The following is a 20240-nucleotide window of genomic DNA, read 5'->3' as shown; positions in this document are numbered from 1 at the left end:
ACAGAAACGTTTCCTTTATTGTATTTTACATTCTTACATACTCTGTGTTTATTTAGACTATGAATATTCCTTGAATGATTGTCGTTATTGTTTTCCCTAAACGCATAGAAAGTGTGCTTTTATTGCGAAATAGTAAGATTCAAACCGGAAGCTGCCTATCTGTCAGTCAGAAATTGACGTTGTCGGTTTCTAGGCAGCCAGCTTGACTTGAATTTTATACACTAGTGAACTAGTGAACTTCCCACTCGCTTATTTTCCCTCTCGGAATGAAAAAGTCGTACTGATGAAACATTAGACTCACTTAGGAGCAGGTATGACTACAGAACAACAGCCTCACTGGTCGGACATTTTGAAAAGGAGGCTAGAAAACTCCAAACAAGGTACGACAAAATGTAAACTAGCATATTGACATGTCGGCTAACGTTAGCTACGGTGGGCCGATAGCAAACCAAACATCAGTTTAATTTACGCGGATTTCTCTGGTTTTACTGATGCCGAGCTGCTCCTGTCCCTGTTACAGATGAGAGAAGCGACGAGGAAAAGAAAGCAGAGGAGACCGAGCTGTTCTCTAAATATTACACAGAGTGGAAGGGAGGAGGAGACGGAGACAAATCCTACACGAACATCCCACGGTTTTACTACAGGGTATCATTTCACCACATAAACTGTTGCCACTCCTGTCATTTGTAATTGTGCTGTGCTACAGAGGACTGAACTCTGTGCCATCAGTAATTCCCCCTATTAGCTCTAAACTAATCAATTTCCATTTGGGGATAAAGATAAAGATTTCCTGAAGGATATCCAGGAACAAGATGTACAATCATATAGCTCTTTGTCCCCAAATAACACAACTACATAATTATATATGACTCCAGAGCAACACAAAGCAGTGAAATACAATTTTAGATTGAATTAAACTTTATTGTCATTGCACATACTGAGACAACGACATGGAGCTTAGTATCTAAGCAGTGGAAAAAAGAACAGTGCAGAGTATGTACGTATATATAGTGGTATTGCATAGATAAATAATATATGTCACAATTAGCAGTAGAACAGTGGTAATGAATATGCTAAGATACATGCAGTAGCAGACTATATAACTATCAGCAAGGCAGATATTGTATAAGTGCAATATATAGCACAGATGAAAGCACAAGTAGTGCAAACAGTAGGATGTTATATCCAGAATTAGAGGTGGACATATGGACAAGACCTTAGAAATACTGACTGCTAATGTATTGTCTTAGTTTATTTGAAGTGTTAGACCAATATTGAAACAATAGTGATGATGAAGATTATGATCCTGATCATGTCATTACTGATGTGTAGTTTCCAGGAGTGGAAATAACACAGATGATGATGATGATGATGATGATGATGTTGATGTTCTGCAGCTACCTGCGGAGGATGAAGTTTTACTTCAGAAGCTGAGAGAGGAGTCCAGAGCCGTGTTCCTCCAGAGGAAAAGCAGAGAACTACTGGATAACGAGGAACTCCAGGTAAAACACTTTAAATCACTCTGACTCAACTTAATAACTTACTTTTGCGTGGCTAAAGAGACTGAACGTTCATTATTTGTTCTCAGGCTGCTTTGTTGTCTTCTTAACTTAAAACTGATCTTTTCTGTAGAATCTGTGGTTTCTGCTCGATAAGCACCAGGTGCCTCCAGTGAGCGGAGAGGAGGCCATGATCAGCTATGAAGCCTACCTGCAGGTGGGGGAGAAGGCCGGGCCAAAGTGCAAGTAAGTCACAGGATGTCGAGTTTTACCGGCAACAGCACAGTTTGGGTAAAACCCCTTGTTTCAGTCGTGTTTTATAGCACAGTGTATTGTTGTCTGTTCCAGGAATTCATGGTAGATTCATGCTGTAAAGGCAGCTTGCCTTTGTACCCACCTGGCATCAGTGTGTCTTGGCTGATGGGTTACGCTACACTGAAGTCCTAATTGCATTTAAAGTGTGATCACTGTCTCTGGAGGTTGTATGTATTAAACAACCCAGGCTACGTGTGCTCTCTGTGGCTGTAAAAATTAACTTTTGATCCAGGAAGTCGACACATAATAAGCAGGCGGTTGACTTGTCACTGTCAGTTGTAAAGGGTTTGAATATTAAAAATGAAGTAATGGTTTTATTGTGGCAAAGGAAAGAGAAATCTGACTTTCATTTGTACAGCAAAGACTAACTTTAAAAACCATGACATTAAAAGCCAGCTAAGATATTTGTTAATAGCAGATGTAAAAGGAGGGAAATCTGGCTTTCAGGTCAAATAGAGTAACTTAATGATGACTAACATTTTCTCTCCACTTCTTCCTTCTTTTTTCCTGTAGAAAATTCTTCACAGCCAGGGTGTACGCCAAGCTGCTCCACAACGACCCTTACGGCAGGATCTCCATCATGCAGTTCTTTAACTACGTCATGAGGAAAGGTTCGTTTGTCATCTCTTTTTACATGTAGTAAAGTATCTACCAGCCCCGTTAAAGCCCCTGAACTGTGCTCATTGCTCTTCTCTCTATGTGTCCAGTGTGGCTGCATCAGACCCGCATAGGTCTGAGTCTGTATGATGTAGCAGGACAGGGTCACCTCAGAGAGTCGGTAAGCATTTCCACCCGTAACCGCAAACACTTTCTCAGCCAGTAGGAGAATAATGGTTTGCAGTAGTGCTGAAATTTAAAAAACATATATTTTATATATGTAGGATCTGGAGAACTACATCCTGGAGCTGATCCCCACTTTGCCTCAGCTGGATGGGCTGGAGAAGTCCTTCTACTCCTTCTACGTCTGCACCGCTGTTCGCAAGTTCTTTTTCTTCCTCGACCCCCTCCGAACAGGTGAGACTGGACTCCCTGTATGGTGGAAATCTATCTCTGCAGCGAAATGCTGAGTAATACATACCAAAGTGTAATATTAACTTTTTTAAATGGACCGTACAGACCGAGGTAATGGGTAAAGAAACCTCTCCAGAGAGGGTACTTTAGAGTGTGCTTTATTGGACGCCTGTGTGTTCTTAAGGATGAAACACTAAAGTTTTGGGTGTATAGAGACAGAATTTAAGAAGTGAACAATATCTCCTTTAATGAGGGTGTTTGTGTCTCTGTTTTGTTTTTCAGGAAAGATTAAAATCCAGGATATATTGGCCTGCAGTTTTCTGGACGACCTGTTGGAGGTAGAAGTTCTTCAGTTTTAGTTACCTCACTTTAACCTTTCTGAGTCCTTTTTTCCCCACAATCTCCCTCGTGTCTATTGATGCACTGAAATTGTGCAGGTGTACCTGTTTAATGTTAGACATTTATTCTCTGCTACCAGCAGGAAGTTAAAGGACTTTTTTCAAAGTCACTATTGCAGGAATGGACTGTAATTGTAATAGTTTCCTTGACAAACTTCTCATATTGTAGCTGTCATGTGGATTCATGCTGTTTCTCTTTGGTGCAATATTACAAAGCAAATTCATTGTTAAGAAATACTCCCATTTCTAAGACCAGCTGATGTCCAGATGGGCCAGAGACTGAGTCTCTTTCTTCTTTGTTCGAAGTTTTTCAAAGTTTCCAAGAGGAGACTTCAGGATTCAGAGCAGTAGAGATTTATTGTCGACAGCAAAGCCCGAGACCTGCTCCTTTTATAGCCCAAAGTCTGCTGAGTTTGCAAAATGCTGCACCTGCCCGCTGGGTCATCTTGACATTTTTACACTATTAGGTCAAACTCATCTCAACTTGCCCAGGTATGACCGGGCAAGTTGAAACGATATATTTGGTTACATTTCATCACACTTGTTATTTGGTTACCAGGAATACATTTCATTCAAAATAGTTGATCAGCCCACTTCATGTCATACCAAGTCATTGTGTTACACATCTTAATCAATGCTACAGTCATCTCTGTTGGTATTATACATATGTCTAAAATATTTTATACCACAATCACCTCCTGCTTCCTCTCTTTCCCCGTCCCTCTGTGCTCCAGCTGAGAGATGAGGAGCTGTCTAAAGAGAGTCAGGAGTCCAACTGGTTCTCGGCTCCCTCAGCTCTCCGAGTCTACGGTGAGACATCGTCTGTGTGTGATGAACGTCTGTGTGCATTAGGGACCCTACATGTAGTTGTGTCCAAGTCCGAAGTCAGCTCAATAAAGATCAGAGCCTGTCACCCAGCGGCTCTGCTTTGTGTCTCCACAGGCCAGTACCTCAACCTGGATAAGGACCACAACGGCATGTTGAGCAAAGAGGAGCTTTCACGCTACGGCACAGCTACGCTCACCTCAGTCTTCCTGGACCGAGTGTTTCAGGAGTGTCTCACCTACGATGGAGAGATGGTACAATCAACAACAGCTCCAGTGACAGACTCACAAAATTTACTGTACTTTTTGCTGTGCATAACCGTTTTTCCTCGTTTCTCTCTCAGGACTATAAGACCTATCTAGACTTTGTATTGGCGTTGGAAAACAGGAAGGAGCCGGCAGCATTACAGTATATTTTCAAACTTTTGGACATGGAGAATCGAGGATACCTCAACGTCTTCTCCCTCAACTATTTCTTCAGGGTATCAGCTGCATATCCCTCACACAATCACACCAATGACATGCATAAAATACCTCATTAGTATCACTATGGTGATTATTCACATTCTTTGTTAAAGTTAAAGGTTCCTGACTATAATATGGCTCTTTAAAGCCAGGAACTAGCTTGTATTTTTTGGTTTCATCTTAATATTTTTACGAGGATCAGAAACTCATGAACACACAAACACACACATTCACACTTACTGTGTTGTGTCTGTGTTTCATGATGCTGTTTTGTTCTCCAGGCCATTCAGGAGCAGATGAAAATCCATGGTCAAGAGCCTGTCACCTTCCAGGATGTCAAGGTACATGTTGTATACACACACACGGTTCAGTCAAGTGGTCACGGCTTTTAAGATGATGAATCCTACTTTGATTTTATTTTCAATGAGAGCTGTCTTAGTCAGATTCATATTTATTTTTTTCCTGCCCTCTATGGAGAGACGTTGACGTGATTTGGGGTAAAATAAGATGTTGTTGCCTGTCTCTCCTCAGGATGAGATCTTTGACATGGTGAAGCCTAAAGACCCCTATAAGATCACTCTCCAGGACTTGGTAAACAGTTGCCAGGGAGACACCGTCACCAGCATCCTGATCGACCTCAACGGCTTCTGGACCTATGAGAACAGAGAAGTGCTGGTTGCCAACGACAACGACAGCAGCAACACAGCTGACCTCGACGACACCTGAGGATGATTTGGAGAGACTTCGGCACTGAACTGAAGTGAACTGTGACTGCTGGATCAGGTCCATCTGGGTAAGCGTTAGAACATTGGAGGGAGGGGGCAGAAAAATGAAGGAGCCGGATGGAAGGAGGAAAGTCAGACAAGGTGCTCTGTGTAAATATTGTGAAGAAGACCTAATATTTTTGTCCTTGACCTTTTTAAAATAAATACTTCCTGTTCTGACAATGTTTCACTTTTCTTTGTATAATCATTTACACTCACTGAAATAAAACAAGTGTGATAAAAATAAAAAAGACCTGTGGAGACGGTAGAGAGCAACAACTAAAAGGAGGGTGAATGTTGGACTCACATTCATCAGAACACAAACATGACACTAATGTATTTGCCAGATGTGTAAATAAGCCACTCTTATGCTAATAAGTTCACCGTGTTAACTTAAAAGCTGATAATATGTCACTGTTTTGTTCACAGCTTGTTTTTAACCTGTTAGGGCAGAGAAGGGGGTTTCTGGCTTAAGTCTTAAGGGAAAAGTCAGTATAAACAACTTCATCAAAAAATATGTTATTGCAGGTTTACCTGTTGGAAATATAGCAGTCACTCCCTTTTTTATAGAGCTTTCAAATGCTGTCATTAGAGGACAGTGTCCCAACATGAGTTTCACTGTCAGTAACGATGGCATAATATTAGAACGACATAATTATATGATATAGAAATTGGGAGACTTTTTCTAAAATCAAGTCTGAGCTTTACATATGGAAAACATCCCCCCATCTCTTTTTGATTGATGATTTTCATGATTCATCACATTATAATAATAAAAATAAGTCAACCTTTTGAATGTTTTATTAAAGGACAGAAAATATAAATAAGTATATACAGATTCATTAAAAGTTTGTTAAATAAACCAAAACTTTTGCATGTTTTGCTTTTTACACATAAAAAACACATTCACTGACTAATGTAGTGAAAGACATTTACCCACCCAGTATCATTAACATACTGTACATTTTATGATCTGATATGTCTGGATTTCACTTTAAGTATATCTTTAAAACCTATTTTCAAAACAGCTTTGGTAATTTATCTGCATCTGCTCCATTTCCGGCTCAACACTGAGGAGATCTGCGGCCTGTCACACACCACACAATCGTACGAGTGGATAAAAATAATCAATAAGAAGCTTATGACAGTTCGGTCTCAGCATTGCGCCTGCTGTGCAGCTAAGTACTCTAAACATGAAATGTTTCCACAAGGACACTTTGAGAATGAATCCTCAACGCACACATGAAGGTCGCATCTGTGTATGTGGTGCTGTTCTAGCACATGTTCAAACATCTGAGCTGTATTGATTTTATTATTTAATCTACATTGTATTAAAAAAATAGCACTTGTGGCATTTCAAGAGCAAACAATGAGCACTACATCATGCAAGTTCTTCAATTTAAGTGTCACCACAGACACATATTTTTACATTGTGACAAGTAAAAAGTAAAGAAAGCAGGTCACTTCCTTGAGGCTCAGTATTGAAGTCAATATACTTCTGCTTCTTGCCTTTGCTCCAAATCACAATTATGTAAAAACAGCCACCTAAGTGGAGCTGTGACACCTTTAAGAAATAAAGTAGCAAACTTCATCTTAAAAAGACACTTTAGTGCACGGGAGGTTTTTCAAGTCTATCGATACACTACGCTCGTGAAGCCTGTAGCGCTATGGCTAATAAATTATAGCTTATTCACTTGCAGCAGAGCAGCCTGTGATTCACAACAGAGTCAAGTACTGTACCAAGACGCTAGCGGGGATAGTTAGCGTCAGGCTCTAGTCATATTCAGCAGCAATTAAAGTCAAGATTTTTAAAACCTCACATCTGAGTGGGCAGATTGCATTCTCCAGAGGGAAATAAGATGTTAGAACACTGTGGTCAAATTAGAAATTACTATATTGAAAAACCCACCGCACCCATTAAATTAGCTCTGAGATTAACTAGCCTCTAGTTTGACTCTGCAACAGTGATCCATGGCTGATGCCTCTGTGTTGAACTGGCCGATTCACACACACACAACATGTCTACATATAACATGAGTCTGGTTAAAAGAGCAGAGCGGTACAGGAGCCTATTCATGACTACTAAATGGCTGAGGCAGCATATGTATCTAACATGACAATGATGTTTAAGTGTTGTTTGATGAAACTTGAGGACTCAGAACTGCGTTTTCTGTTAAATCTTGGCATTGGTTAATAAGCCGGTTACCTTGCGTAGTGAGACATATTCAAATAAATGTAAGTATACATGCTACAAATGTGTATGCGAGTAATTTCACTGCCATCTGTTCATCTCTATGACTTTTTAAACTTTTACTTATATTTCTAAATTCCAGACATGACAGTATATCAATGACAGGCTGAACTGGAGAGTTGCCAGAACACTGCACCAGTTCTACCAGCTACTGATGACATTTGCAAAGGCATTCATCGATTAGTAATTCTAATATTGCAGGCTATTGCTTAATATGATTAAAATCCAGCATATATTTCACATCCTTAGTTGATGTCAGTTTAAAGTGAGTAGAGCTCAGCCCTGTGTGGTTAATGAATAATTAAATGACATGTCTCAGTCTTGCATAAGATTTCACACTACAGGTATATAGAAATGTACATTCACGGGTAGTGCAGCCACTTCCACAGCCCTTTTAATTTTCCCTGCACTGAGTACTAAGATCTCTTCTTATAAAATCAAAACATAGAAAAATAATATTATTAATTTATGCAGCTAAGTAAATTAAGGAATTGCCAACGGATAGAAATGTGTGAATACTAGTGTTTTATCTGTGTGTGTCAGTTTTCAGGAGGGGAGGGGAGAAGGGACTCTGTTGGTGTCAGGACTGTTGAGAGCAGGCTCGGGTTCGAGCTCAAAGCTGATGTTCACAAAGGAGGCTCCAGATGCTTCTGGCTGCTCCACAGTAGCAGGGTGACCATCCTGCTCACCCCTCTGCTGCTCCGCAAACTGATGCTCCGCCATCTCAGCCAACCGGTTCTCCTCCTCTTCCTCCTCCTCCTGCAGGAGAACACAGTGTGTGTCAGCACTTAATACTGTTTATTTGGGAGTTAATGTTTGTGTTCTTGCTGCTGCCTCTGTGTAAGCAGCTTTTAAGGTGCGACTTCATTCATATTTACATGTGAAATCGACATACAAAACTCAAGGATGTGTGTGAGCGTGTGTGTGTGTGCATGTGACCTACTTCTTTCTTCATACGGTAGTACTCGTCAATAGCATACTGGTATTTGGGGGTAGTGATGCCAAACAAAGAGGCCAGTCTCTCTCCCATGTAGTCACACACTACAGGAAACACACACGCACACACACACATTCAATAAAGCTAAATGCTAACACACATTGACCCAGCTTTTCTTTGTGATAACCATTAAGGGCACCAGATGAAAGGGGGGGTGGGTACAGTAAAGTACAGTTTGCTAATATTCCAGCATTTATCCAGAACATTTTTCCTTGTGATATTTCAGGATTTCTATGACTAGTAAGTTGTGAATGATCCATGCTAGCATGAATGCCAACTGCAACAGTACACTACTTTACCTGAGATGGTGGACGTGGCCATTCTCCACATGTGGAACCAGAAATAGGGACCCCAGGTCAGTTTGGACTAAAATATGCAAGATGAAAAAATGACAATTAGACCACACAGCCACCTGTTAAACACAAGAACAAACCTGATCTAAGATTACTTCTCAAGCATACTTAAAAGCAGTTTAAATCGTCTCTTACATGTTATATCCTCATAAACCAGCAGTACAGTAATAAAGGGAGTATTAAGGGTGTTTTATCTTTATTTATTTATTCATACTGACAGTTATGAGATGACAGGCCCTAGAAATAGTCCAAGTCAGAATTATTCATGTTCTGCACATAACATCCCTATATTTACTTAAATATATCACATCCAGTCTTATGTTTTAAGACTAATAGCAGAGCTGGAATAGATTTACAAGTGACAGGCAGTTTATATTGAGATGAATTTAAGAAATGAAAGCGGTGTCACCCCACACACCACCTACAGAATATGCCTTACATCTCAGGCTAGTTTAGCATCTGTAAAGTGACTGTAAACCTTTTTGATCTCAGCCTACCGAATCTACAGGAGTGATGTTTTTCTTCACATGCTCTTCCTCTTCCTCCTCCTCCTCCTCCTCCTCCTCATCAGTGCTGTACTCCTCCATGGTCTCTCCACTGGCGAAGTAGATGGTCCTGCGGGGGACCTTCACCTTCCCCTGCCTCCCCGCAGAGTCTCCCATCTCCACCCTCTCAAAGTCTGTGGCCCTCCCTGAACTCTGAGAACAGTTCACAGTAGATAATGTAAGTACATGATGCCACTGTTGCACATGGCACAAGTACATGGTGCCACTGTTGCACATGGCACAAGTACATGGTGCCACTGTTAGTTGTTAAGTATAATCTGTAAACGCTCAAGTGCGGAGTTTGAGGCGCCTCCGACACTCTGGTGACAGTTAGCAAAATAAAACTATACAAATAAAACATCAGAAACTTACCAAACAAACTTATTTAACCAACTTTAAAATTCGTTAAACTACTTATCTCTTTATATACTGTAGTTATAAACTGGTTTCTGCTAAACGGTTACCGTCACAACTGAAACACGCTGCTGCGTTAGTTAGCTTACTTTTGTTGACGGTTAGCTTCTCAGCTAAGGAAGTGAATGGCTGTTAAGCCAATACATCTTTGTTTTATCATTCACAAGCATGAAAACTGAGGACGCTTGTATCGCACAGACTGACCTCATCCGCTTCCATAGTTTGTCCCAGTGAAACGTTGACATTAGTTAAATGCAACGACAAGTCTGCCATCTCTGTCCCTCCTTCCACCTCATCCGATCCGAGTGACTGAGCGCTACTGGAAACACTTCCTGTCTGACTCCTTCACAATAAATGCTTTACAGTGGGTTATTTGACAGCAATATAAAGATATTAAACGTACTTGTATTTAACACCGCATAAATTATCTACCCACTGGCCAATAAAGCTATACAGTTTGCATACTGTTTAATTTATTTAATTAACTCTTTGCTTGATTTTAACCTTAGGCCCATTGGTGACAAATATTTACACACATTAGTGAGCAAAGTTGGTGTGTATCCAGAGAAAAATAAAAAGGTAAATAATATAATTAGTTAGACATTAGCTGGAGGGGAGTGACATAAATTATTGGTGATGAAAATGATAAAAGGAATAAATATATAGTTAGTTAGTTTGTTTTTTGGAAAAGTGAGTGACCAGTAGTTGGCGCTATGGAGCTGAAATTATAGAGTCAGGTAGCTTGGGTGAGGGGGAGTCTAGGCATAGTTGAATGGTGTCTGTGTGACCTTCCTAGCCAAACTTATGAACTTAAGATCGGTTGATTTTAATGAGTGAAAATTTGACAAAGTGTTTTTTGAAAAAAGGTGTTTCCAGAAAGTGTTTAGGAGCACATTTGAGGCCATTTGGAGTGGATTGGAGGCTATTCTGGAGGGTGTTTTTTGCAAGGTGAGGAGGACTTTCACTAAAGGAGTGTGGTTAAGGTAAGGGTTTTGGAGAGGGAGAGCTTAGACTTAGGTTTAGACTCTGACTCAGGGTTAGATTTAGACTTTAAAAGTTTGTCTCGATGGTTCCCCCCACTTCGCCCAACGGCTAATGGTTGAACTGGGGAACCAAAGGAAAGGGCACTGGCCGCCGCATGTCATCCGTGACTCCCTGTCAAGACACTACCCAAAACCATACACTGTAAAATATTACCAGGGTTTCACAATATTTAACTGTAATATTTCACAATAAGTTACTGTTTTGTCATTTTACAGGCTTTAATTGTAATGTTCACAATGTAATACTGTAATTTTTAATTTTACTGTGAAATCAATGTAGGAACAGGTAATCACAGTAAGCTTTGCATTACCATGACATTACAACATTTTACTGTATTATTTCACAATAAAATACTGTATTCAGTCCATTTACTGTGATAACACAACAAATTACATGAACCGCACTGCATTGTGGGAGCTGGCTCGATGCCTAATCTTTTGGCGGTCACATCCTCACTATAGCCGGAACCAAGCGGGAAAGGTGAACCACACCAGAGCCTGATGAGGTAAGTTACTCTCCATTTATTTCTTTTCTTTAATGATAGCTAGTCTGTTTTCATTCAGTGTTGCTCCAGCACAGTTAAACGTGACTGCAGACAGTCTGAAAATAATCGGTGCGCTCTGTTGCACCGACACACACATTTGTCCAGGATATATTTTTGTAACATTTGAAACGTGTGCATGTGTTTGTCATATGATAATGTCTTATTTCTCTGATCCGAGGGTTTTGTTGCACATGCTACCTACTTTTTGATGTAAGTAACGAGTTAGTAGATTATTACAACTGTCGTGTTGCTTGTAGCTTGCTAATGCTAACGTCCTCGTTTAACTACATTTTCCGGGTTGCTGTGAACTTTGGAGGGGATCTAAACGGGTTGACCGCGGTCTAGGACTGCAACAGCTGGTCGGTAAAAATAAACGAGTTTAATTTTCGAGTCGTTGTGTCGGAGATATGTGTCAGTGAAGTGGCAGGGCGCTAGCTGCACCAGGACCCTCTGTTAGCTGGGCGCGTGCACGCTGTAACGGACTTCAGTGACAACACGAGCGTGCACCGCCGGTCCCGACGGTGGTACCGGAGGCCGGTTGCTGAGATACTGCTTTACAGACCTGAACCACCTTTATATGGATATATTTGTGTACTTTGATTTTAGCCTGCAGTATCATCAGTTGTGGAAAATTCAAAGTAAAGCAGCAAGTAACATTAGGGGGTTGTGCAGCACTTTAGTGAACGTATTTGTATTTCAGGTGAAATAAAGTAATCTACAGCATCAGTTAACAGCTATTTTTTTGTTTTGTTTTCACCCAGGCAATCTTCACTGCGACCTTGAGGAATGATGTTCCACTGTAAATTTGGTATGTGTGAGTATGTGTCTGAGACTGTTAATCTGTTTATTCAGCACACAAAGCTTCACAGTAACACTCCCCATTACAACTATCAATGTGGTGTACCTTACTGTACTCAGATGTACCGCAAAGCCACTGTACTGAAAAGCCACATGTATAGAGACCACAAAGGATCTTATAGTCGATACTCAACCGTCAGCCAGGTATCGAGGAAATCCTGGTAAACTACGAGCCAGAGGCTTCAGACAAGGCTGCATGTATCCTTCTGCTCCTGATGGCATATTTCAAAGAGACAGAGAACGCCATTATGCTTAAGACTGATGTAAGTTGTTTAAAAGATAAAAAAAAAAGCAGGTTGTGATTGCATTAGACAGTACTGTATGATATCTTTGACACTTGCATACATTTAATCACACTCATTCACATGTTGACACATAATGTTTTCTATGATTAACTTCTAAATCAGTGAGACCAGTGGACTATCTCTTATGTACCATGTTGAAACTTTGCTACTATAGATGTATGCTATGTCTTATTTTACAGCCGTGTGACACTGCTGCTGATGTGCAGAGGACAGTGCCATTACCGAGCACCCCCTGCTTAATTGTCCAAGGTACGGTATATCTGGATTTTATATTGACATTTGTAGCTGTAAGCTAGAAATGATATTTTTAAATAACTTGCTGATCAATGTTTTGACATGTTTTTTTCTAATATTGTAGCATGTCTCCATCTTTCTGATACTGATATTTAAAAGTAGTGCCATTAGCTGGTGTCCAGTCAGTGGTTTCAGATATTTCAGATAGCTTTTTTCCATCATTCCAGGGGAGTACATTGACTTAGATTTTCTTTGCTGTTCATTTCAGGTGACATGATGAAGCCAAGGGCTTGGATGCTGTGCATCGAAGGACAAGTGGTGATGGGACCACATGCCAGATTCATCAATGGTATAGCTGCACTTTTTGCGAGCTACTACAGCTTCAATCTGCAGTATCCTGAGGATGGTTCATGCACTCTGGAGTTTATCCAAAGGTATTGTAACGCTCTTCAACTTTTTCCTTTTGATAGCATGGTAAAGAGAGCACACAGCCTATGAGCTGCCGGCATATGCTCCTTTTTGGTAACACAACCTCATCAATTTTAGCACATCATTGTGTCAGGAATTTTTCATTACCACTATGTTCCCTACCAATATTGGTCACCACTGTCACCACATGCACCTTTCTAACTTGGGTGTCAAGTATATGACTTGATAGCTTGCTTAATTCCAGGTGTGGAAAGAGGGCTAAAGTACTACTCAAGTGAAAGTACCATTACTTTGACAACATTCTACTACTAAGTAGAACTATCAGTCTGTTAATCTACTCAAGTAAAAGTAAATAGTACTTTATTCACAATGTACTTTAAAGGATAATAATAATAAGTATTATGGAGATGACCTGTACCTTTTTATTTATGTGACGTCGCTCATGCCCTTGATACATCCTGTTAGGAGTCTGTGTTAGGGGTGAATTTTATTTCTAAAAACATCAGTAAATGGTAACAGCACCGTTGAGACACTGAAGCAGAAGCAGCAACACACACACACACACACAGAGGCAAGAGCAGGGAGCTCGATCAGCTGTGCTGCCATCATTTACCCATATTTTACTATTCAGATTATTACTAAATATTTGACATACATACATATGACTTCATGACTTCAAAAATAATCTTCAATAATAATCAGAAATAAAATTCACCCCTAACACAGACTCCTAACAGGATGTATCAAGGGCATGTGCGACGTCACATAAATAAAAAGGTACAGGTCATCTCCATAATACTTATTATAACAATCTGAGCCTGTTAGTAGCAAAACAAAACACTTTTATTTGCATACTTTTGACACAAACAGAAATTGCCCGGACATCCCAGTTCAAACTTACTTTTGGTTTCAGGCAAAAATTAAACTTAATTGTGCCGATCAGCCTGATTTTGGTTCCTATCATTCAGTTGCACTACTGACCAATCCTAAATACAGCCCAGGTTCAAAAAGAGGTCTGGACTCTCCGAGTGCTTTTCTACTTTAAATTTCCAATCAGAGACACTTAAGCTGAAACTCTGGGGTTTAGTCACCCTTTAAATAAACTAAAAAAGTACAAGTACACAGAAAGCCATTCAATTACAGTTACATAAGTAAATGCCATTTGTTACTTTTCACCTTTGTTAATTCTTTCTTTTTTAGTGTTTTTCAGTGTTTCCATGTGTGTCTCTATTTCTACATACCTGATCTGCTTGCTTGTATCACTCTTATTTCTTGCCTTGGTGTAGGTTTACCTAAAGGGAAAGGGGCACCACTGCATGTACCTTGGATAAATTATGCAATATATAAATTGGTGTAAAACTTAAAGTTGTTTTCTTTGCCTATTGTTTACAGGTGCTTCTTGGGAATCAACCCTGAGACCGGCTCAAAGGGCAAGAAGCGGAGTGGCGTCAACCCACGTGTGAGCACTCTCTTGAAAAAACTTGTGGACTTTGAATGGCTGTCAAAGTAGAAATGCAAAAATTTGATTGTTCTGTAATGTTCAAAAATGTTTTTAAAAGTACACTTTCAAGTGCTTTTATTGTTTTTTTATGTTTAAAAGTATTAAAAGTTTAAAATGGCCATTGTTTTTGTTGTTGTCATTTTTACTGAGCAGATCCAAAGCATGTTTGTAAGAGTAAAAAACTGTAAAATCACAGTTAACAAGTAAAATTTACAATATGTTACAGTATTATTTAAATTGTAATTTCACAGTAAATTACTGGCTACCAAATTGCCGTACTTTTACAGTAAAATGAACTACAGCTAATTACTGTAATTATACAGGTAAATGCTGCTATATCACAGTAAAGTCAAAGTCACAGCAACTGTGAAATTACAGTATACAGTTGTAGTTTTATTGTAATTTGTTGTGAAATATTTACAATAAGTTACTGTAAAATATTTACAGTAAGTTACTGTAAAAATATTTACAGCAAATTACTGTGAAAGTAATGCAATTAGTAGCCAGTAATTTACTGTAAATTTACAACGAAAAATTTTACAGTGTAGGAATAGCTTTATGGTTAAGAAGGTGTCCCAATTATTCTCGTCAATAGGGATCCGGGGTTAAGTTGATGTAAGGTCCGTAAGTCCAGGTAAGTAGGCGTTTTGAATTGGTTGTCCAGTCCGTAGGATAGTCCGTGATAGGAGTCTTAATAAAGTCTTTTAATGGTAAGTGTTTGTAGGACACATCATCAGTAGTGGACCTCAGGATCATCGGGTGTTTCGGCCATTACCACTAGACACCCTCACCCGAGGGAGGCCCCGCCGAGACTGATCAGGTCTGAGGTTAGGATAGGGAAATAGAGGTCAAAGGTCACAGGCCTCTGTGTCCCAGGGGATGGTGGGAAAGAAGAGTGAATGCTGGTAAAATAAGTAGAAGGACAGAGGGTAGGCTGATGCAAAGCCATCAGGAGGAGGGATAAAAAGAGAGAGTCAGTGCCATAAGAAAAACAAGGACCAAACCTGCTGAAATAAGTGCTGGGGGGTTGTGCAAAAAAAAGGCATGCAAAACAGTAAGTGCTATAAAAACAGTCCAACAATAAAATCATCAAATAACACACAATATGCAATAATAAAAAGGTAAAATACATGATAAAAGTGAGCATGTTAAAAAGATCCATGATTCTAAAAGGCTACTGTTTCTCATTCTGTTTCTTTTTCAGGTATCACTCCTCAGCTCCAAAGGCTGTACTTATTATCCCACCTCAAATTTAAGGGGTGGTGTGACTAAAAGGGTGCAGGATATCTTCCAATAAATAAGACAGGCATAGTAAATACAATAAATAAAAAAACAAGGTAAGTAATAAGTGCTATGTATTTGAAATATGTGTTTTTCTGTTCTTTCTTTCTTTCAGGTGTCTCATACGGCTACATCGGGAGATGGCTCATCGGAGTCCGTCACAAGGTAAGTAAGCATGCAAGGTAAGTAGGTAAGTAAAAAACAGAGATATTATTTCCTTAGGATCATGCCCATCACACATTTTTCATAGCAAATTCATAAAAAAAGAGTTAATAAATAGAATAAAATAGGAACAATAGAAGATATCCTTTTTTGCAGTTTCCTTTTAGGTCTGTGTTGCTGGAGGCCAAGAGGGACATAAATGGTAATATACCTCTTTCACCAGCAGATGGAGGCAAATCACCAGTTCCCTGTCCATCTATGTTAAAAACAGAGGATATGGTTGTGGTTAAAACTTCAATTGTTTAATTTGTCTGTTGATTAGGAGGTCATGTTCAAAAGTGTATGTCTCTCTCCTAGGTCCAAATCAAATAGCCACTGGCGGAGGATCTTATTTGCGGTCTTACTGGTCCAATAGGCTGGATCCTGTTCCTCGGTTTCAAAATCATGTTGGTTCAATTCAGGTAAGGACTGACACCGTGACTTAATTTTTCCATTTAGAGCAGATAAAAGGGTTTGTATTTTTGGTTGTAACCTAGGAGAGAAGGTGATCATGGGGACAAATATCCTTGCCTCCGGGAACCTGCTCTCTGCCATCTTCAACAGTTGCTGCAGTTGTTTCCAAGAGGTTGACGGTTGTTGTTCGTGCAGGCAATTATAGAGGCCCGCTGCCAAAACCAGGATATACACCTTAGGATCGGGGTCCAATTTAGTCAGGACCTTTGTCGGGTTATGGTAGGTGGCACCTGGGAAGCAGTCCACTTGGATCTCCACATCCAGAAAGGTAGGTATAACAGCCAAATTAGAGTCTCCAATGATAATAACTGGTTTATGAATGTTTAATGACCATTCTGATTTTATATCTGTTTCAGGGTGTATGTATGGTTCCTGGCGTGACGGCGGAGCAGATGGTGGCGGCGGCACTAGAAGGTTAGTTGGTTCGGGGGGCTCAGATTGGTTAACACTCAGATAAGTATTATCTTTTGAAGTGTTTTCCATCATCATTCTTAAGTGCCCCCCCGGTTGCACCATTGCCGCCACCGGTGACCGCTCCGTCGCAGGCCAGGATTGCAGTGGATTCGAATCTGGAAGAGGATCAGAGACAATTGAATTATTGTTCTCCACGACCACATTGGAGTAAGAGGTAAGTGCTATGTGATTCAGATTGTTAATTTGATTTGTACTCTCGCCCAAGGAAGGCCCTCCCGAGATTGATCAAGTCTCGGGGTGTGTCCCATAGCCAATTGTGTTTTGTGTCTTATTTTGGTAATCTAAGTCTCAAGTTGTTTTTAAGATTTTTCAGGTTTTGGAGGAGTCATTTAGGTGAGCGAAATGCTCTTTTTAGATGACTTTGTTTTTCCAGGTTTTTTGTTCTCTTTTCAGATCTTTTCAGAGTTTTTTTCAGGTTTTGGAAGGAGTCTTTTGAGTGAGCGAACTGCTCTTCGGAGGGGATAAGTATTTAATACGATTGGTGTTCTTTTCTTTTCAGGTTAACGGCGTAACGGAGTATTTTGAGGCCTTTTAGAGACTAATAGTACGACGAGGTGAGTGTTAAAACGATTATTTAGAGAAGATAAGTGTTTATTTTGGTCTGATAATTGGATTAAATTGAATTGTTTCAAATTGAACTATTAAGATTGAAATTTGATAATTATTTATTTCTAATGGTATTAGAGGGGATCTAGAGGAAGCCAGGACCAGCTGCAGCGAGCTGCTGCCTTCCAGATCTCCTCCGGTGTCCCTATCACATTAAAGGGTTAGTGTGTAAAAACTAAGTCTGCGAGTTTTTTTTAAGGTAATAAAAGTTAAAACACGTTGCATTCTCGGCTTAGTTCACTATTTTGAACTAAGGGATGTGAGTCTAGGTCTCTTTAAAGAGTTTTAGAATTGTAATGAGGGAGCACATGAGGGAGACAGGACCAGCTGCAGCGAGCTGCTGCCTTCCAGCTCTCCTCCGGTGTCCCTATCACATTAAAGGGTTAGTGTGTAACAACTAAGTCTGCGAGTTTTTAAGGTAATAAAAGTTAAAACACGTTGCATCCTCGGCTTAGTTCACTATTTTGAACTAAGGGAGGTGAGTCTAGGCATCCATGATCTAGTCACCTAAGCCGGATCTGGGGGATGGTCGTCTGGAGAGGTTAGTTGGGCCTAGGTGCATCCACGGCTTGGTCCCTAAAGTTGGATCAAGGGATGAAGAATTTGAAAAACTTCTTTCTTCTTTTTTCTTCTTCTTTATCCAATTCAACGTGTGTGGTGCACCATGGGCTGTTGTATGAGTGGGGCTAACCCCCGTAGAAGACTGGGCTACATTCAAGGTCCTGATGCCCTGGACCACCGTCTCTCACGTGCTGTCCAAGTGGACCTGAGAGGGACGCATACTTACCGCCTAAGCAGGTTAACAGCTCGTTTGTTGACACCGTTAGGTAGCCCCGAGCTGCCCAGTTAGGCTTGAGATGACGGGAGGTCATTCTACTTCATCAGATGGAGAGGTGTCTCTTTTGAGCCCAAAGAGGGAGAGCGAGAGAGGGGAGACGAGGGGGAACTGCCAGGGCCAGCAGCAGCTCGCTGCTGTCTTCCAGGCGTCCCCCAGAGCCTCCGCTCACTCACCCGAGTATCTCTCCAGCAGAACTAGGACCAGCCGCAGCTAGCTGCTGCCTTCCCAGAGCTGCTATGGAGGCGGGGGATCTGTCTCAGCAGCAGCCAGCAGCTGCTGCCTCAAAGGAACCTCCAGATACGCCTTCTATTAGGGTTATTTTAATCTTTTGAGCCCAAAGAGGGAGAGCGAGAGAGGGGACCAGGGGGAACTGCCAGGACCAGCAGCAGCGAGCTGCTGCCTTCCAGTTGTCCTCTGGAGCCTCTGCTCACTCCCCAGAGTATCTCTCCAGCAGAACTAGGACCAGCCACAGCTAGCTGCTGCCTTCCCAGAGCTGCTATGGAGGCAGGGGACCTGTATCAGCAGCTGCCTCACAGGAGACCCCAGATACTCCTTCCATTAGGGCTATTTTAAGCATTCTCTGTGCCATCATACACCGCAAGACCCCAGAGATATGCAGTCTTATGTACGGTTTTTAGGAGGCTGATGCTCACCGAGTAGTAGGAAGTAGGGAAATCTTGAGGATTTGTTGGGATCAGGAATCAGAGGTTCAGGTGGTTGTCTGTCTTCTCCGTTTTTCTCTTTCTTTTTCTTCCATAGGTCCATAGAGATGGTCCGGTTTGACTGGTCGGGAGGGAGCAGGTCTATTCTGGTGACGTGTGTGAATGTTATGGTTCCTGAAGCTCTGTGTATCTACTGAAAAATATCTCATATATCTCTACTAGTTGTTTATTAATATGTATAATTACTTGTAAACGGTTATATCGCTGGTTAGTAAAGCTGTTTTATTCCGTTTTCTGTTCTTCCAGGTTTCCGGGAGAGAATCTCTCGGCTCATGTGTGTTTTTCCCTCCATGGTTCTCATCTCCTCTCTATTGAGTTGAATGGAGAGTTGATAAGTGGTAAGTAAAAGTGTAATAAACTAAATAAAATTGATTAAGATTGGTTCAACTTAATTAAAAAGTGTTTAAAGTGAGTTCAAGGATAATTAGATAAGTGATTTGAGTTGTTCAAAATCGATTTTCTAGAGAACAAGAATTATCTCAGTGAGTTATATCCCTCATTTTAATTTTTGTGTATCTTTTTATGTATTTTTCTCGTATTAGAGATTTGTTTTTGGTCCTAGGAGTCTATAAACATTGTTAATAACGTGTTATTAGCGTACTCCATTTTTCCAGGGATATGAATGGAGGCCGAGATGGGGGTGGAGAGTCTGTGCGGGTCAAAATAACTGTCTGACTGGATTTTGTTTTGTTTGTTTTTTTATTAATAAATACACAAAGAAAGTAGTTGTAAATGACTTTATTGGTGATTTGGAAGTGTAAAAAAGGTTAAAAAGTTGTATTTCTCTGCTTCTTGTTCCTCTAGAATTCTGGGAGAGAATCTCTCAGCCAATCAGTGTCTCTCCCTCCAAGGTTCTCACCACTCCTCCATTGAGTTGAATGGAGAGTTGATAA

The 20240-nt window shown here is 40.5% G+C and overlaps 2 protein-coding genes and 1 long non-coding RNA gene across 3 annotated transcripts; 2 read left to right on the top strand and 1 right to left on the bottom strand.

Annotated features, from left to right (window-relative positions):
- The first annotated feature begins 209 nt into the window (after positions 1–209).
- Positions 210–5461, top strand: ppp2r3c (protein phosphatase 2, regulatory subunit B'', gamma). Its single transcript, XM_070842148.1, has 13 exons — positions 210–380; positions 521–645; positions 1398–1502; positions 1633–1745; positions 2328–2425; positions 2522–2592; positions 2696–2828; positions 3108–3163; positions 3958–4033; positions 4166–4302; positions 4392–4529; positions 4794–4853; positions 5044–5461. The coding sequence occupies exons 1-13, from the start codon at positions 314–316 to the stop codon at positions 5236–5238; spliced, it is 1374 nt and encodes a 457-aa protein (XP_070698249.1). The 5' UTR covers positions 210–313; the 3' UTR covers positions 5239–5461.
- A 610-nt stretch (positions 5462–6071) lies between these two features.
- fam177a1 (family with sequence similarity 177 member A1) lies at positions 6072–10132 on the bottom strand. Its single transcript, XM_070842116.1, has 5 exons — positions 10041–10132; positions 9375–9575; positions 8824–8890; positions 8471–8568; positions 6072–8286 (listed from the first exon to the last, which is right to left on the bottom strand). The coding sequence occupies exons 1-5, from the start codon at positions 10107–10109 to the stop codon at positions 8074–8076; spliced, it is 648 nt and encodes a 215-aa protein (XP_070698217.1). The 5' UTR covers positions 10110–10132; the 3' UTR covers positions 6072–8073.
- Positions 10133–11341: 1209 nt separating this feature from the next.
- LOC139212486 (uncharacterized) lies at positions 11342–14870 on the top strand. The gene is made up of 5 exons (XR_011585314.1): positions 11342–11385; positions 12186–12232; positions 12767–12836; positions 13090–13255; positions 14643–14870. It is a non-coding gene; the product is annotated as an uncharacterized lncRNA (long non-coding RNA).
- The last annotated feature ends 5370 nt before the right edge of the window (positions 14871–20240 follow it).

This window comes from Pempheris klunzingeri, chromosome 13, assembly GCF_042242105.1.
Source record: "Pempheris klunzingeri isolate RE-2024b chromosome 13, fPemKlu1.hap1, whole genome shotgun sequence".
NCBI lineage: Eukaryota > Metazoa > Chordata > Actinopteri > Acropomatiformes > Pempheridae > Pempheris > Pempheris klunzingeri.
The sequence above is the reverse complement of the archived record's forward strand: the minus strand, read 5'-3'. Positions and strand labels throughout refer to the sequence as shown.

What these genes read in the sequence shown, in the direction of transcription:
- ppp2r3c (XM_070842148.1), top strand. Translation starts at nt 314, where the DNA reads ATGACTACAGAACAACAGCCTCACTGGTCGGACATTTTGAAAAGGAGG. An exon ending in CCCTCAACTATTTCTTCAGG is followed by an intron (nt 4,530 to 4,793) that starts GTATCAGCTGCA and finishes TTTGTTCTCCAG; the next exon opens with GCCATTCAGGAGCAGATGAA. An exon ending in TCACCTTCCAGGATGTCAAG is followed by an intron (nt 4,854 to 5,043) that starts GTACATGTTGTA and finishes GTCTCTCCTCAG; the next exon opens with GATGAGATCTTTGACATGGT.
- fam177a1 (XM_070842116.1), bottom strand. Translation starts at nt 10,109, where the DNA reads ATGGCAGACTTGTCGTTGCATTTAACTAATGTCAACGTTTCACTGGGA. An exon ending in AAACTATGGAAGCGGATGAG is followed by an intron (nt 9,576 to 10,040) that starts GTCAGTCTGTGC and finishes AACTGTTCTCAG; the next exon opens with AGTTCAGGGAGGGCCACAGA. An exon ending in ACATCACTCCTGTAGATTCG is followed by an intron (nt 8,891 to 9,374) that starts GTAGGCTGAGAT and finishes TGCATATTTTAG; the next exon opens with TCCAAACTGACCTGGGGTCC.